The sequence below is a fragment of the Corapipo altera genome, unplaced genomic scaffold, assembly GCF_003945725.1.
Source record: "Corapipo altera isolate COAL_440 unplaced genomic scaffold, ASM394572v1 45, whole genome shotgun sequence".
NCBI lineage: Eukaryota > Metazoa > Chordata > Aves > Passeriformes > Pipridae > Corapipo > Corapipo altera.
Genome location: NW_020884877.1, coordinates 17,354,464 through 17,373,942, shown reverse-complemented (window position 1 = coordinate 17,373,942; position 19,479 = coordinate 17,354,464). Strand labels below are relative to the sequence as shown.

Sequence of the window (19,479 nt, the reverse complement as noted above, 5' to 3'; positions counted from 1 at the left end):
TTTTTGTATTAACGTAATTATGTTAGTTAAACTAATTTTTTTAAACAGCTATCATCAGAGCTAAATAAAATCTAGAGTAATCATTTTAACCCTATCTAACTTTTTGACTGAAAACAAGAATGAACAAATACTTAATCTCATGAATTTTTCAGTTAAAAACCCAAATAAAATAATTTCAGGAATAATAATATTAAAAGTCTACTTCAGATTTTCAGCTGCTTCATATTTTCTTTCAGTTAAGAGCTGTGATGTTCATTTATAACAGTGGATGATGTGACTGCTGGGTACCTCTTTTAAATGTAAACCTTAAAAAACTTAAAAATAAAAGCCAAATACGTAAACTAAAAGAACATAAAAATCTAGGGTCTCCAGATCTGGTGCTTAGCTTAGAGATAATTAAGGGCCTGATTTTACAAAATCTTGCAAATAATGTATTTATAAAGAAGAATAAGGGAAAAAAAATCGCAGGTACTTGTGCCTTAGAAGACTGTTTAGTACTTTGCAAGGGCTCCACTGAGCTATTAAATGAGAAGATGGATTTTATTTCTTTTTAAGATAAGAAAAGTGGTACGTCTTGTTTTATATCTACATCCTAACTTTATTTTCCTTTCTTTAAATTAAGACTCAGATGTTGATGACATAGTACATTAGGGATATATTTAACTTCTTTCATATGAGTAGTCCCCTTGATTTCTATGGGATTTTTCTGTATATTAAATTATTTACAGAAATTAATTAGAGAACTGGCATCTTTATAGGAAATCCCAATTTCACAAACACATGCCTAGCTTTTACTCACACGAATAGTTCTACTAAAGTAATATTTATTTCTACAGCCTATTCACATGAGCAGGAGTTGAACACGTGAACATTTCTGATGAATCTACACTTTAGGAACATCTTGTAGATCATATTTTGTTATTATTTTCAAGTACATAAATCCTAGCATGATTGTTGTACATTAGAAACTCAATGTAATCTGAATTCAACAAGAGAACTATTTTTGCCAAAGGAAATGTAGAGAGATATACTTTCTAATGGCAAATAGAGCTAATGCAGAACTCCCATCTGTTCACACTCCTTCGATTGGCCATTTGTGCAAACTTTAATGTGATAAAAGCATTGTATCACTGTATAAATATAGAATTATAGAAACGTCAGTAGTGACTCCATAAATAAGGTTTCATGGAGAAATGCAATTAAACAAGGATCATGAACACAGTCCTGCAAGATGTTAATTGGTCTGGTCTGGTTCCAGCAAAGCAATTAAGCACATGCTTAATTTTAAACACATAAACAGACCTACTGACATAAATAAAACTGGTTATGTGCTAAAAGTTAAGCTTGTGTTAAAGTACTTTGGTGGATTATAGTAGAGTCCTAGAACCCTTACACCTTTTTCTGTATGTTAAAATATGTAGTTATTAACATATAGGTTACGTGAAGGCAAGATAGAGATTCAGTATTAATGTACTTAGAAAGTGGAACGATTATGTAGGAAATACTTCAAATGTTGCATGAAATATGTATTTTTTCCTAATATATTATGACAGTTCTCTGTGGAAAACTACTTCAATGATTATGTTTTTGAAATAACAGGACCTAAACATCCCTTTAAATTTGCAACAATTACTGTATCACAGAGGAATAAATGTTATTTTCAACTTGAAAAGGCTGTGTCAATAAACTCTGAATTTACAATTTATCAGTTATATAGAACACTTTTATAAATATTCTTGCCTTTTATTTTCCATTAGTTCAAGGTTTCATCCTAATGCTAGTTTTTATAGGTGTTCTGTATCATCAACCCTAAGAACAAGACAAGCAAACACCATTAATACTAAAAGACAATAAAAGAGATTTCTATACTAGATTTACTGAAATTTAGAGTTGTCTTTCCTTTAGGATCTATATGAATTTATCAGTGTCTACACTCTTCAGGCTTTACAGAGCTCTGTTCTGCTTAGCAGAACATGATTTTCCTTCCACTGTCTAAATCATAGAATGATATATTTAAACAAAAGGTAGACCTCTTGTTGCAATTAGACTGAGGTTTTCTTTTAGATCTGTTTGTGTTTCTGAAAACTTGCTTGCTCTCTCCAAATGTAGACTTAATAAGAGAGAAGACTTTCTTCCTCCTGAAAAGCTTCCCTCTTTTAATCAGTATGTTCTTTCAACTAATTTAACATTAATCATAAAGGACATGATTTAGTCAGACTTAGCATCAAATTTCATGGTATAATTAGATTTTCTTTTAAAAGATGATACAGATCCTGTATGGTTCCACTTTTGGATGTGATGAAGCAAGGAGGAACTAAACAACAGTACTAAAAGCTTCTCAATAGCATTCTTCTGGGTTTTGTTGCTTTGGTTGTTATTTAAGCCTCGCACAAAAAAATATTTTGGTGATTCAATTTCTTGTTGGAGTAAATAATATTTTTTCAGCCCTTCTCCAGCAATTAAAATATTGGAAAAAGGTATCACTACTAGTAAAAATGAATCTGATCAAACGCTGGAAAATGCAATTATGGCAGGGATTAGTAAATGCTAATTTCAACAATTTTAAATTTATATTTCTAACTTTATTACCTCTGGACAGTCCCAAGTATTTGAACGTTCTCTGAAGTCACAAATGGCTAAGACTGAAAAGTTCTGGATTCTCTTTAGCCATTGCACACAGATTCGAGTATCTGTTACCCAAGTAAGCCAAGTAAAATAGTGATCACTAAAAAATAAAACCAGAAGGAAATGGTGGTTATTAAACAACAGGAATATAGCAGCATTGCTCCAGACTGAATACCCCATATTGTTCTGTGGAAGAAGCAAAGCTTCCATTGTTTTAGGGTATTTTTTTGTCCTTTATAACAATGTATCATATGGACAGGCTAAATCAAAATACAGCGTTTCTAGTTAGCTTCTGATCCTTCTAGGAGATTAATATGGCAGTCCCGTGTTAGAAACAGAACAACTCAGAAGTTCAAGCATTCAAAACACATAGGCAAAAAATTTTTTAAAACAAGAAAAGACATACTTGAGGGCACACTACCTGGATGCTATGATTGTAGGAACTGGCAGCTCCTTAGGATGAAACACTTCAGGGTAAGTAGTGTCTACAATAAACACTTTAACAGTAGGATTTTTAGCCCCAGCCTTCAAAGAAAATGTATCATGTTATTCAAACCAGGCTCCGAACAATTCAGATCGAGGAAAATTACTTTTTGCAAAAAAGTAGATATGTTACGAAATACATATTCAGTTGAGTATAACGGCAAATGTGGTCCTATAAGATCTCAGAGTGACACTACAGCAGTAGTACATTACTTATTTTTGCATCATTTAATATATAAAGAAGAAAACCTTTTAAACAGTCAAACTTAGTGCCTTTCTCTATGGAAAATGTGCTTGATGGAAACCAGTGTTCTGTTTGCAGTGTGGATCTTTGCAGCACACACTACACTTACTTTGGCATAAAACTCCAGGAGTACATTCACATGATTGCAAGTGCTGTTTGATCCCAGCTGTTAAATGGTTGCTCAAACTGATTTCATGGTTGGTTATTCATTGCATACGTTATTAGTGTTTCAATTCTCCTCCATGTGTGGTCTAAACCATCCAGTTTTACCTTAGAGCTGTAACCCACCTAGTTGACAGGTGAGCAGCTTCTTAAGATACATTAATATGATCCCTTCCAATCATATGAACATGACAAGAGTCAGCAGAGCTCTCTAACACATGCTGAAGAAATGCCAACCCAAAACTGTCTCGCCTTAGATCTGGCACTAGAAGGCAATTAAAATCCAAAGGCCCTTGAGATCAAAAAGCCCTACGAAGTGTGCAAATAAACTGAAGCTGTCATAGCCTTTATTTTTAAAAATAAAAAATGTCATAATTTATTTACTGTAATGAAAAATAACAACTGCATACTTAGCACATCACAATACATAAACTGAATTGAAAAAAACAAGGCTTGACCATGCAAACATGCACTTTTGCACAGGCTTTTTACTTGCATGAGTAATTCCATTTATTTCACTGATATTATATTTACAGTTTTGAATGTACGTACAGCTTTTCAGAACTTGGCCCAAGTTTGTTTTCTTTCATTTAAGTCACAATGGATTTAACTACTGTAATACAATAATTTCTTAAGTACAGTTAATTTTATCATTTTCATAACTTATTTCTCAACAGAAAGGAAGTCAAAAGAATGATAAAACATACCTTTGGGTATGGGATAATTATTTTTCTAGGATATTGGTCCTCACCAAAATATGAATATTCAATAACTGGTATGTCAGAATCATTAAATTGTACATATGCTAAATATTTTCCACTTGGAGACCACCACAGTGCATATTTTGTTGCTAGCATTTCCTCTGAGGAAAAACAAACAAAATAATAGTTTATCATTGTAATCTATCTTCTAATCTATTTAGCATTCTACTCAGCAACCTAGACATGTAAAGACAGTTACAATAAATAAATAACATCAAACATACCACAATACATCTCAATTCTGAGAGGCCTTAAGAACTCTTGAAACAGGCACACAGATCCTATTTAACCCACTTGCGGTTTTCTTGTGTCCATGTCTTCGTGGGCTTTTTTGGTTGGGTTTTTTTTTTTTTTTTAACTTTTTTGGATTCACTGAAGTGCCAAATTTCCACCAAAATTAAAACTCCCCTTAAAGCCTAATTCCCAGCCACTGCCTGTGCATCAGCAGGAAGCCAAATTTGTACAGTTCTGACACAGTTCCAGTAACAAAGACTCAGTAGTTTGGTTACACACTATGAATACAAAATTCAGCCATTGTACAGCAAATACAGTAAGGAAATGGAGTAACCTAGGGCTCTAAAAAAGTATCATCACAGATATTTTGGAATGGATTGCGAGAACTGGGTAATCTAAACAAAGCATTTATCATATTAGTTGTTGCCCTTCAAGATCTACTTGCCTTCATAGACCCAATCAGGAATCCCATTAAATATTTCATTCTGTTTTCCGTCACTAGTTATTTTAATTGGTGCCTCTCTTGGACTTTGTTTCAAATAGATATCATTCTGATATACATATACCTAAAGAAGAGAAAATATTTCTTATGAGTGTAGTCAATAACAGGGGTTAGATTCCAATCTTCTGCAGTCGATGCTCTTACATTACACAAGGACAACCTAATGAAAGGGAAATAAATGCTACACTAACGGCCCTTGCAAATTCCTCAAGGGTAGGTCAGCAAATAAATTATACACCGTGTGGAAAATCATGAAAAAAAATTAGAACCTTTGCAAATCATTCAAATTGCTGTTTTTTAAGAGACCCTCAAACTGTTTTGTGACTTTTTCTTCTTGTTCCACAAAAAGTAGAAGATAAAAACAAATACAAAGTGACTGAAAAGAAAATAATTGGAATTTTCTGAATCTGACAAAAGGCCTATGTGAAGTGAGAAGAGACAAAAAAAGGCTTTACTCTGTCTGGGCTCGTTTGTTCCTTTCTAGTAAATCGGTTGCCCAAAGAGAGTTCTTGTAAGGAATGCTTATCTTGGATATCTCTAAATGCAGGTCTTGGATATCTCTAAATTTCAATCAAATGAATTGACATGGGGTTAAGAAACTGGCACCAGAAGCATCAGCCTCAGAAAATTCTGCTTTTTTAAGCTGTAAGCATTTGTTAGCAACATCACCATAACATTTTAACTACTTTTTGCTCCCAATGAAAAACAAATCAACCCCTGAAACTCTCAGATACAATACAAGGACTACAGAATCATAGAATGGTTTGGGTTAGAAGGAACCTTAAAGATCATCTAGTTCCAACCTCCCTTCCATGGGCAGGGATACCTTCCACTGTGCCAGGTTTCTCAAGGCCCCACCCAGCCTGGCCTTGAACAATTCCAGACTATTTTATAAAAACATCACAGACTATTATTACTAGAAAGATAGGAAACTATCTTCACTGTGTTCTGCCTTCAGAATTCTTGATAAAGAAAATAACAATATTTAATGTGAGAGAACTAATACTCTGGTAGAACATAAAAAAAAACCTTGTAAGTTTTCCATTCATATTTATCCCCCTGGGCTAAATATTTAGCCTTGGGTATTTTTTGAAATGTTTGAAATCTTTTCTCTTGCATATATATTTTGTCAATAGTGGATAAGCAGCTTAAAAAAACACTATTATTGGGCTGATGCTTTGGAATCAAGAATAAAAAAAGTTTATAAACTTGTTATGAGATAGTTCTATTACAATTAATGAGAAATATACACTTGGCTATCGAGGAGCTATTACAAAAAAAAGAGAAAGCAACATTGTTGTAATAAGAATCTGGCAGCCATTTCCTAGACTAAAAATTTTAGAACAGATTTTAAATACTGCATGTCTAAAGCTCCATAATAAATTCATGTGTTATATAGTGTCAAAGGAAAATCTATCAGTTTTCAGACCTTGAAACTGCATTTAATCCTATATACAATTATTTTGGTCAATTCTTCATAAGAGACCAGTGAGCAAACTGAAACACATAACATAGCTGAGAGCATGGATTATCTTCAATTGAGACACAGACAAGTTAAATTTTAACAAGTTAAAACTTTTCTTTGTCACTCTTGCTCACAACCAAGATTAATAAACACAAGCCTATCAAAAATATGACCTAACAAAATAAAAACCGAAGGCAGACAAATGTCTTCTAACCACACAAAGCAAATTCATTCTAACAATTTTCTTTACTAACCAATTTGTGTCCAACGGGTGACCAGGATATATACTGAATTTTATGTGGAAGCTGATTTTCTGTTACAAAACCACTAAAAAAAGGAAAGAAATTGAGATGGCTTTTCATGCACAGTGCAAATGGATCATTATACTGTACATTAATAAAAAATTCATGAATGGCTTTATTTTCTAACTGCTTATTGTTTCTCAAGCAATGCACTATTAAGGCAGGCAGAGACATGCAGGAACATGATGGTGTTCAGGAATGCTGGCAAAGACTTAAACTTAACCCTTTGAAAACTTATTCAATAGCCTAAGAAGCCAGCCTTATCTCTTTTCAAATGCTGCACAAGCATCTACAGTCATTTGCTCCACCTACAGTCTGCATTACAGTCTCAGCAAGTAATTGGGAAATATGAGCTCAGGATACAGCATGATGAGGCAAGCATGACAACAGCATTTACAGCATTTGTTAAGGATCACAACCCACATGCAGTACCCCTCCACTCACATTAGCCTGAAGCAACCTTTTCCTGTCACCTTGAGCCAACAGTTTCCTAAGAATGGTGCAGCTCAGGGCAGCCCCTGTTGCTCAGAACTAAGAAGCATTTGGTCACGCTGCTACTTATGGCATAAAAAGGTGACCAGGGCAGATGAGCACAAATCCTTTGGATTTGGGTGGAAAGAGGAGTGGTTTGGGGAAGGTCTTGGGAAAGAGGAAAAAAAAGAAGCTGTAAACTTTTGAGGAATGCAGGATGAACTGTCACAAGATCACTGGAGCCCTAAGGGACATGTGAATATTTTAGGAAAGTTAAACACTGGATCAAAGATAAAAAGAATGAATTAGCAGAAGGGCATGGAGACATCAGGTATGAGACTGAAGTGGACTCAAGCAGCCAAGATAGGGTGGGTGAAAATTATGCCAAGACGAAAAAAAATTAGAGTCTTGAGTGGTGAAAGTTTTACGGCATGGAATATAAATCAATCCAGATACCTGGATGAGTAAATGAAAAGAATGCATGATTTTCTTAGGGAACGTTTTTTTTAAGTGAACAAGTAACCTGATAGAGTCAGGCAAAAAGCAAAGCAGGGTGGTAGTCACTTTACTACAGTTTTTCAGCTTGCAAGCACAATACACTACAGTATATTCACCGTAGCCTTCTATAAGAAATATCAGGCCTTACCCATATATGAGATCATAAATGTGGTATGATGCCGTATAAGAGTATCTCCACAGCTGCATAAATTAAGCAAGAAAACACTATTAGCTTGGAAAAAGATAATCTAATCACAAATAATCAGCTGCCTTCTCACAGCCTACCCCCATCTCAAGAAAGTACCAAAAAACATTTATCTATGGTAATCACAACCAAAAATATACTTCATGAAATGAAATATTTCATTAAGAGATATATTAAAATTATTACCTTTGAATAATTGCTTTCCAGAGCTATGAAATATTGGTCTGATGACAACACATAATTTGAAGCATTAACTTGTTTCTGAAAGATTGAGAAATAGATTAGGTTCTAGTCTCATTCACTTTTAAACTGGGACTTGAAATGCAACTCCACTTTTCTACCTTTTTATTAATTAAAAAGGTACATACCATTGTTCTGTTAGTCATGATGGTAGTTGCATAATTCCTTTCAACATTGTAAAGAATAATATCATCTTCTGCAGATTGATGTAGATACTCATTATCTTTATAAACAAGACAAAATGTTTGTTACCTTCACAGAAGTTACTACAGAACAATGCTGTTTATCAATGTGTTCACACTCCTTTTAATGAATAGACTTTGAGCAAATATCTTTTGGCATTTAGATAGAAAATGTTTTCCTTGTATAAGGGCAAATACAGAGTTATCAAGTACGACGGATTAGTGGGAGGGGGGAACCTTCAGGCCCTGGGAGCCAGTCCATTACCTGGAAGGTGAATGCTCTTCCCCCCTGCCCCCACCACGTGGCCTGGCGACCCTGTAAGGAGCTCACAGACCACCAGGGAAGGACGGATGAAAGAGGAAGTTTATTGTGGGGTAGGGGTTTATAAGGCTTTTAGGAGGGTCAAAAGGGGACCAATCACAAGTTCAGGGTCACATAGAAAAAACCAATCAGGTAAAGAGTCAACAACCAATAGGAAGGGGTTAACAAAGGCCAATGAGAAACACCTCAGGACATCTTCCCAGGACACTCCTGTATGGGAGACAAGTCCCTCACAGGGGGTGTCGGGAAAAGGGAGCAATGACTTTGCAAAAAAGCAAAAGCCATTTTGAAACCTGTTTAAACCACATTAAAAACTTCTGTTTCTATAACATTTGAGCGGTTTTCTTCTTTTTCTTCACTAGTCCATCTCTGACAGGACTTCTTCCATCCTACATATGGCAAATCCATTGCCACAATCAAGAAACTGTCTTCAAGGCTCTTGACTACCTTCTCTAGATTATACTCTGCATGCAGGATCAGCTAGTTAACTTTTTAAGTAAATTCCAGATTTAATTCTCAGCAATGTCTGATCAAGAATACCAGCGACAGACCCATTAGAAGGTCAGTATCAAAATGTAAATGTTTTAAAGAAAATGTTCAATCAATATCTTTCCTTATCATTTTACCAGAACATTCTCATTTGTATATTCCACAGACAACAGCAGTACCATGTAACTGACATTGCATAAGTGACACTGCCCTTACTCACTCACACAAGTTCTACAAAGTGAGGGTTGAGGGTCAGTGGCCTTGACTGAGAATGGAATTTAACCCTACCTGTGCTCAAGACCTGAGTCATAGGTTGGTAGAGGATAAAGATCAGAATTTTAGTTTCAGATCGCTATTTTCACTTCTATAAACAGAGAATATATTTTGTATAGTTAAAGAGTAAGACTAAAAATTTAAAAGCAGCTTGAAACCTTGTGTGAGGTGCTCATTTTTAGGAAATTAGATCGCCCTTGGATCTTTTGAGCACACTTCTGTGATTTGTGTAATAGCATTTGTGCTGATCTCAGATACCCTTAGGATGAAATATTCGATTTTAACTCCTTGTTTCAGAAGAGAAGTAGACATATGGAATGCTGTAGGCATGACTATCTATGGAAACTATGGCATGACTTTTGTGTGAGCTTTGTGACTGTTGAAAGATAAGTCTAAGTGAGAAAGCTATAAAGAGGGAAGAAGAATATTAGGTTTAAGTGATATGCAGCCTACATCCTTCAGACGTTCAGACATAATTCTAACAAATTGTGATCGAATTTTTAAATCATACAAGTCATATCAACATACTTCAAATTCTTAATTGTAAAATTTTAACTGCTGCTAGCAATGTCCTATAAGGTTTCATTTCAGTTCTATAATTGTGGGATAAAACCAGCTTGGTAAGAATCCAAGTGAATGGGCACTACATTTCTTGCTCTAGGCAGAGAACAGTAACTGCTTGAGGCAGCTCATCGATAGGAGTGGTAGTGATGTGTGTGCTTGAAGGCAAACCAGTCCAGCTCCAGCCTTTCCATGCTGCTGCAACTCAATGATAACAAAACCGGTATTTCAGCCACACACAGACACATTTATCAGCAGCAATTAATTTCATGTCTTTGCCCTCTACCTTAAGGAACTTAGAAACTCAGATTTGTTTTCAATGCAATGCCCTGGAACTCAGGAATTTCAGCAGTGAGTGTATCTCATTCCTTAAATGAGATAAGAGCATTTGGGCTCATTGCAGAGCCAGGTACTACTGAAAACAAGGAACAGGGCCCGTAAGACAGAATACCTCAATCATTACAAGTGGTAAGTGAAAAAATGCTGTGAAAAACATAAAAAAGGAGATTGTTTAAGGAATGACTGACACATTGACATATTTCTTTCACTTGCTGCAATGAACATGACAGTAAAAGAAATAAAACACTGAAGGCCTCTGTAAAATTATAGTTTATACTTGACTCAAACATGTCTGTTGAAACATCGAATACCTGGATTTTCTAGAATGACTGACAGAATAGTAAATTTCAACCGTAAGTTTTGGCTAGCACATGGTTTAATTTCATAGTTAGGATTCATTCACAGTAAAGCTGGAGGAAAATACATTTCTCAGTCTGTGTAAACCAGTCTGGAAATACATATTAGAAAGTCTTATCTATGTTTGAGAAAAGATTTTGCTTACCTGACACCCAATATGGAAAAAATGTTTTATATTGGAAGTTTCCACTCAAATAATCCTCCAATGTAAGAGCTCTGGGACCATCATTTGAATTGACAACTAAGAATAAGACAGAAAGTTTCTGTTAATGGAAAATGGGGAAAAAAAAAAAAAAGAAAAGAAAAAGAAATAATTACTAGTCCAGTATTTCCTCTTTTCTATATTTAGTACCATGGAACAGTGAGGATACCATAATCCTGGAAACATGCAAAGAATAAGCACAGAAGAAAGGAAAATTCTCTGTTACTGTTCTGATAAGGTCCTTCAGCCTCTGAAGGATTCAATTTTAGGAATACAAAATTAGAAACGAGACAAACTGATTTATTTCCCCCAGTCATTTATTCAGTCAAACACATTTATTTGTAGACCATGTGAGTCCAAAAAAACCCCCCTTTTTCACACAAATGACAAATTAAAGGTTTTGGTTTTTTTTTTTTCTTTCCCCTTAAAGCATGAGTTTCACGAACTTGTAAAAACAACTATTTTAATCGGAACCTGCACATGTTCAGCAGATGGTCAACAACAGGATGTGCCTACAAACCTTTACTGCCAAATCTCATAAATGCCTCATCAGCCATTGTTAGACGACGGAGATAAAGCTTGCAAAATAATCCCCATCCACATATATTTCTCGGTAGCCACATGAAAAAATCAATGTAGGTATGCAGGTAAAAATAATGTGAAGAAGTAATGAATGAGTGAACCCAAATTTGAACTTCTTATTTAATGCTGCAAAAGAAAATTGACAATGATTCTGGAGAGAAGAAAAGTACTCAGATTTTTGATTTCTAAGCAGGTCACATAACTGCATTAAAATAACGCACAAAATTGTGACTGGTTTTGTGGCTTTGTCTATGTTTCTTCCCAAAACTAAAACCCTTAAATAGGGTAGATTTTAAAACAAAATTCAAGGACAACCAACTGGATGAGGATCATCCTGTGCAGTTCCTGTGCAGAACCTATGCAGTTCCCAAGAGTGAGAGTAGGTAAAATACTTAATCCTCAAAAGACACAGGAACTTTTCTGATAAAGGCCGGTTTTTAAAGTTCAGCAGCATAATAATGGCAGCTTTCAAGTCTAGGCATTCTATATGGGCTTTTTTTCTCCTTTAAATTCAAGGGCACTTTTGCCATGGTCTTCAGAGGTAGTGGGGATGTCACACTCCAGCTTAGTAGATCTCTGCCACTTCCCTTGTTTGTTCCATCAGAGCTCTCAGATGACAGTCAGATAATCAAGATGACTCGTTGCCCTCGGGTTTCATATCATGCTCCATCAATTGCTCATTACAGCTGCCCCCTCTGTTAAGATCACACTGACTTCCTGGGAAATGTGTCTTCATATTATCTTCTATGGTACTTTGTAATGATAATACATATTTTTTTCTGCTAAGTGACTATTACTTACTGTAGAATACACATGTCAGGTTGACTGTTGACACAAGCCTTGCCTGCACTAATGAAGAAGAAAGCTGTCACAAGAAATAAAACTGAATGCCAATCCATAGGAAAAAAACCTATCCATATAAACTCTGAGCTAGCAATATGTCCAGAAAATATCCCAAGAAGGTCAACATGAAGTTAATTCCTCTTGCTAATACCATGACCGTATATTAGAGATCTTTGATACACTAATGATAAACATAGAAGATGGCAGACTCTTAAAAAATGCACAGAAAATAATTCCAAAGAAGAACCCAATTCTATTTATATTGAGTGATGATTAATTATCACTATCTTTCAGTTTATATTCTCTAAGTGAATAAGCTTATTAGCAAAAGAAATCTCCTGTTAAGATCTATTTCCAAGGTTGTGTGTATAGGAGGCTTAAATTTGCAGTCCTTCTTCATACCTTAATCTGGTAAAATTTCCTTGTTCCTTCTCTCAGTTTAAGAGGATTTTGCACTATAAAGACAAGCAATAACACACATTTGTCATCACTAATCTAATTTTCACAGCTCTAATTTAAACCTTCACTCTGTTAGCTATCTCACCCTTACATACTTAATATTCTGTGATGATTTATTATGACTACTAATCATTTTCAAAATGTGTCCACTCAGATCTGAATTTCTACCACTGGACTGCAAAAAATCCAAACACAACTATTTCTCACTTGAGCACTTATAATTTTGAATACTGGTTTCTAGGCAACAGAAGATATCAGTAGAATCTTTAATAGTTTCCTACAATTGTTGTCGATTCCTTCTTCTGTAACTAAAGACTTGTTCAATAACAGTACCCAAAATCTCTGCTCACAAAACAGATGCTAACATGAAAAGTACTTTACATGTCTGCAGCACTCTATAGACATTAAATTGGATGGCTGTTGGCAGGCTTGGTAAATTCTTTCATTGTGGTTTGTTTCTCTATAAAATAACAAAGATGAAAAAAGATGCCCAGGGACAAATAGGAAGCAAAAAGCAGAACCAACCACTACAGAAATGAAAGCTCACCAAATTTCAGCTTTGCTCGCTTCCCTTCACCACCCTGCTGTCTCAGTTTTAATCCTTTGTCGTCCATTTGCACTCATTTACAGAATGCAGCTCTGTATCTTTCTGTGCACTCAACTGGTTGTTTTGCTTCACAGTGTAACTTGCTTTCAGTGTAACTTGCTGATCATAATTACTGACTCTTGCATTTGAATGTATTTGACTTACATATATAACTGTGATGATAAAAGTATGTAAACATCTAATAATTGCCACTGGCTTTATGCAGATAACTTTACTTTTCAGTTCACTGTCATGAGAGAGCTTAATAAAAAACAGAAAGCAAAACTTTCAATTATATTAAACTCAGATTAACTTTATGCACACCAATCCATCACTGTGAAATTCTGTTTGTATTATGAGGATTATTCCATTTCAAAGACTGGATGTGGGTAAACCAGCACAACCCTTGTTTTAGATTTCAAATGCCTCCTGGCTTATTCCACAACACGTTCTAATGTGCCGTATAAATCGTGACTATTCCTGCCAAATTAAAGCAAGCGTACATAATAATCTGAAAGTATTCTGGTTTCTGTACATGTTATTTTTATATATGTAGTTACATACATGTATTTTATATGTATTTAACATATATGTATTTTTATATGTATTTTATTTAGCATTCACTGCCAAACATCAATTAGAGGACTAGCCAAAAGAAAACTGGTCAGCATGGTATTACAGTCTGTTTCTGGACTAAAATGTCCATTCTCATCTCTGTGGGCTGATGCTGAATAGCTGAACTGCAAGCTCCTTCAACATGAGGAAATCACAGCTCAGTTCAGCATCAGAAATTAATTCCAACACTCCTGACCCTGCTCCAGAACTTTGGTCACACTCAGCTCCACATCAACTGAACATGTTTTCCATATCTGTGTTACACTCAGTCTCTGTTTTCTCAATGAAAGTTACTTAAAAGCACCCTTCAGAATGAGCAGAAAAGGTGAAGTCTGAACAAGTCATATTTCACAGTTTGATCTAGCTTTTGTTACTGGTAGGAACAGAAACTGTGTACAGAAAGCTAGAGCATGCTAGAATGAGAATGTTTTAGTTTACTAGCAACTCTAACATCTCTACTGCATAAGGTGCCAAGATAGGAAAAAAGCCTGTCTCTAAATAATGGAAAAACCATTATAATCCCCTTTAGTTATTGAAAATCAAGTTTTCAGAAAACATATTTATAATGAAAAGCTACCATAAAAATTTACCTTTGGTCTTAGTCATCATACTTTTTTTCTAAGCATAGACTTGGAGAGGTGAGATTGTTGGGGTAACCCCTTTTAAATTAGTCCTAAACTAGAGATTTTATTCTGCCACCAGCATGTCAATAAGCACAGAAAATTAATAGAGCCTGTTTTGAGTAAGCACTTAATTCTAATTTAAGAATCAAAGTGATGTAGAGTTTCTTCAAAGCACTAGTCAGATTTTGGAAGAAAAGGCTCACCCAGTGCCTCCCAGTAGTATTGTCACAGACTACAGTGAGCACAAGTACAGTAGACTGAAATCTGTTAAAGTGCTAATTCATCTTAACACTGGTTTTTATTACTCTGTTCCTATAGCTCTGTTCCACCAGTGTGCAGATCACTGTAGCAAAGTTTACACTATTATATCTGAACCTGAACTTGTTGCTAAGACTGAATCACCAGAGTGGTGGAGGCACACTGTCATGGTAATCTATTGATTTTCAATTGCAAGAAACTTCAGCAACTGCAGAAAGTTTATAAACTCTGATTTTAACATGCCAACTTTGATAGACGGCCAAGAAGATGAGATTTTCTCTTTAACTTTCTGTTTTCAGTCAAATATCCAGGCATTTTCAACTAAATATCCAGACACTTTCAATTAGAAAGCAGCAACTAACAGCACCACCTCCAGATGGTGCCAGCAACTGAATTCCTGGCGGGAAGTACTTTTCTTCCCTTCCACAATGATGGACACAACCTGGTTTGACTTGGCATCAGAACACAGGGAGGCATTAATTGAATCAGAAAATGGATTTGGCTGATGTGTAGCAAAGAATAATACCACTTCCTAAGAACTGGCTGCTCACCCCTTCCTGGCTGAGAGGAACGCCCTATCACCTCATCTGAGATGTCGGAGAATGAAGGACTTGGTCTCAGGCCTAGGCCAACCATACACTGGGAACAGAAACAGAGAGACATGATTCTGGATATTCATTAAAAATAGCAAAAGAGAAGATTAATTTGGAGCCTAAGCAATACATACGGTTGATTGTAACTCTGCCTGTGGTTCTGCTATTGCTTTTCCACTGCAAACTGTTATTTTTTTCTTGTTTATGCTGCAGAAGAACAGTACTAGGTACACCAGTGTACAAGTGAAAAGAACCTTTCCGAACTATTGGGGTTTGGTGATCATAGTTGGATTACCATAGTCAGGTAAATCACACCACATGTACTAAAAGACACATCAAAAAATGGTAAGTAATTTCTTAGGCATAGAGGCCAATTGCTATACTGAGATTGCCCACCTTGCTCTTCTGAGGCCCACAGAAATTGTGCAATAACTGCAGGTACTTCCCCCTTAATATCCTCTTCAAACAGAAAAATTTTTTCCAATATAACTTTTGAGAATTTTTGACATTTTTATACTCTTGCATGTTTAAGCCAAAACCACGTATCACATTTTGAGAAGTTTGAAGAACATGAAATAACTAGAAACTTTGCAGACAAAACCATAACTCAATATTTCCAGTTCTTTTAGAATTATAAATTACATTTTCCTTTGCTGATTTCTTAAGCAGAAATTTATTTTTTCTGTGTCTAATCACTTCTCAAATGCAATTAATTGTCTTTCTAGATTGCCACATCCTTTCAGTTAAGTAGTGGTAAAGGTGGAATGTACAAACAACATTCCATCTATGTAGCCATTTCCTGTCTATCTTCAACTTGCAAAATTTGTAACTGTAAAATTAATTTATGTTTCTTCTATTTACAGCTGATCAGTAGACAACTAAAAATTCAAAAAAGCTGAGGCATTCAAACAGATAACTGCAGCACTTGCAGTTCCACCTGAGAATAAGAAGCCATAATGTGACACGCCCAATATAATTGCGCATTCAACACAATTGTCTAAAGTATATCAACAATTGTCTAAAATGCTCCTTCAAAAGCATTCTGTGAAGTATGACAATTTCTTTATCATCCTATGTGAAGTAAGAAAATTTCTTTATTATCCTTATTAGCTAAACATAATGTTTAATATGACTGTTTACTAAGTCACTATTCCAAGAAACTATAGAGATGACAAGAGTTCTTCATAATTGCTCAGGTACTGAAGAGGCCAGTGAGATGTATTTGATAACTTCAGAAGGGAAAAATAAATTCACTTCCTCCTACAGTACCATCCATCATCTTCAGTAACTTCTTCAGGCTGCCAAACTGATCCTTGGTCTCCAGGCTCTTTGTTTCCTCACTATTCTTTTTTTGTTTAAATCTCATAAAAATATTCTGCCCTGCCTGTCTTAACATTCAGGCTTGGTATGAGTGAGTCTGACCCCATACCATACATCTACCTAGTAGTGAAAACACAGATTTGGCCATGCTCAAGGTAGCCAAAAAATCTGACACCCCACCACTGACAGTCAAAGTCTAAACTATCACTGTGGGTGGTATGTCTCACAGAACTGCATACCGCCTTGGTATAATCCATCCTCATGTTCACATGCTGCACAGCAGAATCATCCCTAAGTGCTTCAGAAACCTCCAACACTTTTCTCAACAAAACAACCCCTGATAACCATATTTCACAGAAATATCAGGTAGGAAGGAGATTTCAGCTTTGACAAAACCTGCATATTAAATATAGGACTTAACTTTCACAAGATTAAGCAGATGGTTGATTTAATAACATTTAGTTGTAAATACAAAGCCAATTTCCTTATCTCAGTCACCCTGCCCACACATGAACAGAGAATAATAATAGAAATAAAACCCTTTAAATAGATACTCTCAGTCAAATACAACATTTTTATTACAATGTTAATTATTTCAGAGGTATTCAATTAATCTGCTATAGTGAAAGGGCCATGCAAATATTTGTATTGCCCCTAATCCCCCTCTCATAGAAAAAATTGCCATCAAGTTAGTGCCACTCATGCTCAAAATTTCAAACCTCACTTACTTCAGACTTCACCAGAGGACTCAGCAGACCACACTGGGTTGATTTAGATACAGCTGGCATAATAATACTAGAGCAAACTATCCATCCATATTTTATACAATGCTGACTTTAATTTTCAAATACAATCCTGAATATATTCACAAATAATTTATCATACCCCACCTACAACAAAATGTTTAACTTGTAATTGGATGCAGAACTTCTGTAATTATTACACAACTATTTAAAACCAAATACAAACTCACCAAGCTAAAGAAAATTACTAACAGTTTGTGAGAATCTCCTAACCCCTAACAGAGAAAATTACATAATATGAGGAGATCTGAGAATTATTTTTGCAGTCCAGACTACGAACACTATATATCATGCACAATAAAGTTAATTTTGGTGCTTTTCACTTCAAAGAGTTCCTTGTTTCAACATCTACTGGCATTTCAATTTCACCTTCAGGATATTTCAGCTGTCAGTACGTTTCTGTAAAGTGATAAAGCTGGAACAATTCTGACAGGACAATCCTAAAGATGATTTGATGAACTTTTGTGAACTTTAGAAGTCACAGTAGCTAAACATACTGTGTTTTACACTACATTAGATTAGAAATGCCTTACCTCTCGATGGAAGCAGTATAATACACATAAGTAATAAGGAAAGCAAAAGGCATATAACCACACCAAATATGATTTTTAGCCGGGTCTGCAGAACAGGAAAAAAAAATAAATTACATTTCTAACATTGCCTGAAGCACACTTCTATGGCTGGTAAATTAAATCCTCCCACTCTCTAACTGCTGTAATCCATCCAAGCAAAAAGTAAAAACGTCCCTGCAGTACATATGAAAAGACTTCCCTTTCCTTTTTCTTTAAAACAAACACTTTCGTATCAGAGCCTGGCCTTGTGTAACAGATGACAGTTTAAAACTAAAGATGTAAATGCTATCAGAAGTTGAATTCAGAGCATACAGACCTTCATTTTCCTGTCGTATTCTTAAAGAATGTAAATTCTCTCTTCTGGGTGTTGGTCAGCAGATCTAGGAGAGGAGTTTGAAAAGGCAGTGTCTGTTTTCACAGTTGGAGGCCAAACCTCTGGCAGACTTTTTTTTCCTACATACTTCTGAAAACTGTGCCAAATTTCAAAGGGTTTCCATAAAATTAAAAACACACTTTTGGGGAAGTTCTTGGACCAGAAATGGACAGTGGGTGGCTATAGGGGTGGTGATTATGTACTTCCCATCAATGTGAGCTGTAACCAACATCTGCTTACACTAACTTGAGGTTTTATGACTCATCAGATGCTTGACATGCACTGTTTTTCTCTGAAAAGTTTCTGCTGTGTTTTTTGGCAATCTTCACATTCTCAGGCCTTAGCCATGACCTTATTTCTGCTCTCTACAGAGAAATTAAAATAGAATCATATAGCTTGTTTATATGTAATTCACGTATGTTTACTTTCTGAAATAATAAATGATAGCGCAAGAATGCAAATCAAGCAGCAGAAACGGATACTGTTTAATGTCTTCCACATGTAAGGAGAATTACTGTTTTTGCCTGAAAACTATGCCCTTCTATAGGTTACGTAGGAGAGCTTAGAGAACTAAATACATACTGGCCCAGTGGAAATTCTGAAATAGTTCTTAAACCACCAATTGCACCTATTTTATTCAGCCCACTCCAACGCGGTCAGCTGAAAACTGGGAAAACTCCTAAGACCGCAGTGTCAAGTTACATAAGCCATCCCTCAGCAGAGGGGGGAAACGCTCGAAAAGCGAAGTATGCCGTGCTCATTACACTGACTTTACCCAAATATTCTAACTCGTGGTGTGCCTCGGAGCCGGCCCGGGGAGCGCCGTGAGAAGCAGGGCACCCGAAACCCCACACTCCGAAGCCGCAAACCCCGAACCCCAACTCCGCTCCCGGCGCTGCCCTCGGGCGGGGCCGCACACGGGGCGGGGAGCGGGG

General features: G+C 35.8%; 1 protein-coding gene across 1 annotated transcript in view; it reads right to left on the bottom strand.

Moving 5' to 3' along the window:
• Positions 1-18,784, bottom strand: part of FAP (fibroblast activation protein alpha) — a 40,944-nt gene extending 22,160 nt beyond the window's left edge. The window contains exons 1-11 of the mRNA XM_027637036.1: positions 18,488-18,784; positions 18,133-18,217; positions 10,861-10,956; positions 8,321-8,415; positions 8,139-8,213; positions 7,896-7,948; positions 6,731-6,803; positions 4,955-5,075; positions 4,222-4,376; positions 3,047-3,150; positions 2,590-2,725 (exon numbers count right to left, since the gene is read on the bottom strand). Coding sequence (XP_027492837.1) covers positions 2,590-2,725; positions 3,047-3,150; positions 4,222-4,376; positions 4,955-5,075; positions 6,731-6,803; positions 7,896-7,948; positions 8,139-8,213; positions 8,321-8,415; positions 10,861-10,956; positions 18,133-18,217; positions 18,488-18,493 — 999 coding nt within the window. The 5' untranslated portion in view covers positions 18,494-18,784. The remainder of the gene's footprint in view (positions 1-2,589; positions 2,726-3,046; positions 3,151-4,221; positions 4,377-4,954; positions 5,076-6,730; positions 6,804-7,895; positions 7,949-8,138; positions 8,214-8,320; positions 8,416-10,860; positions 10,957-18,132; positions 18,218-18,487) is intronic.
• Positions 18,785-19,479: the final 695 nt, after the last annotated feature.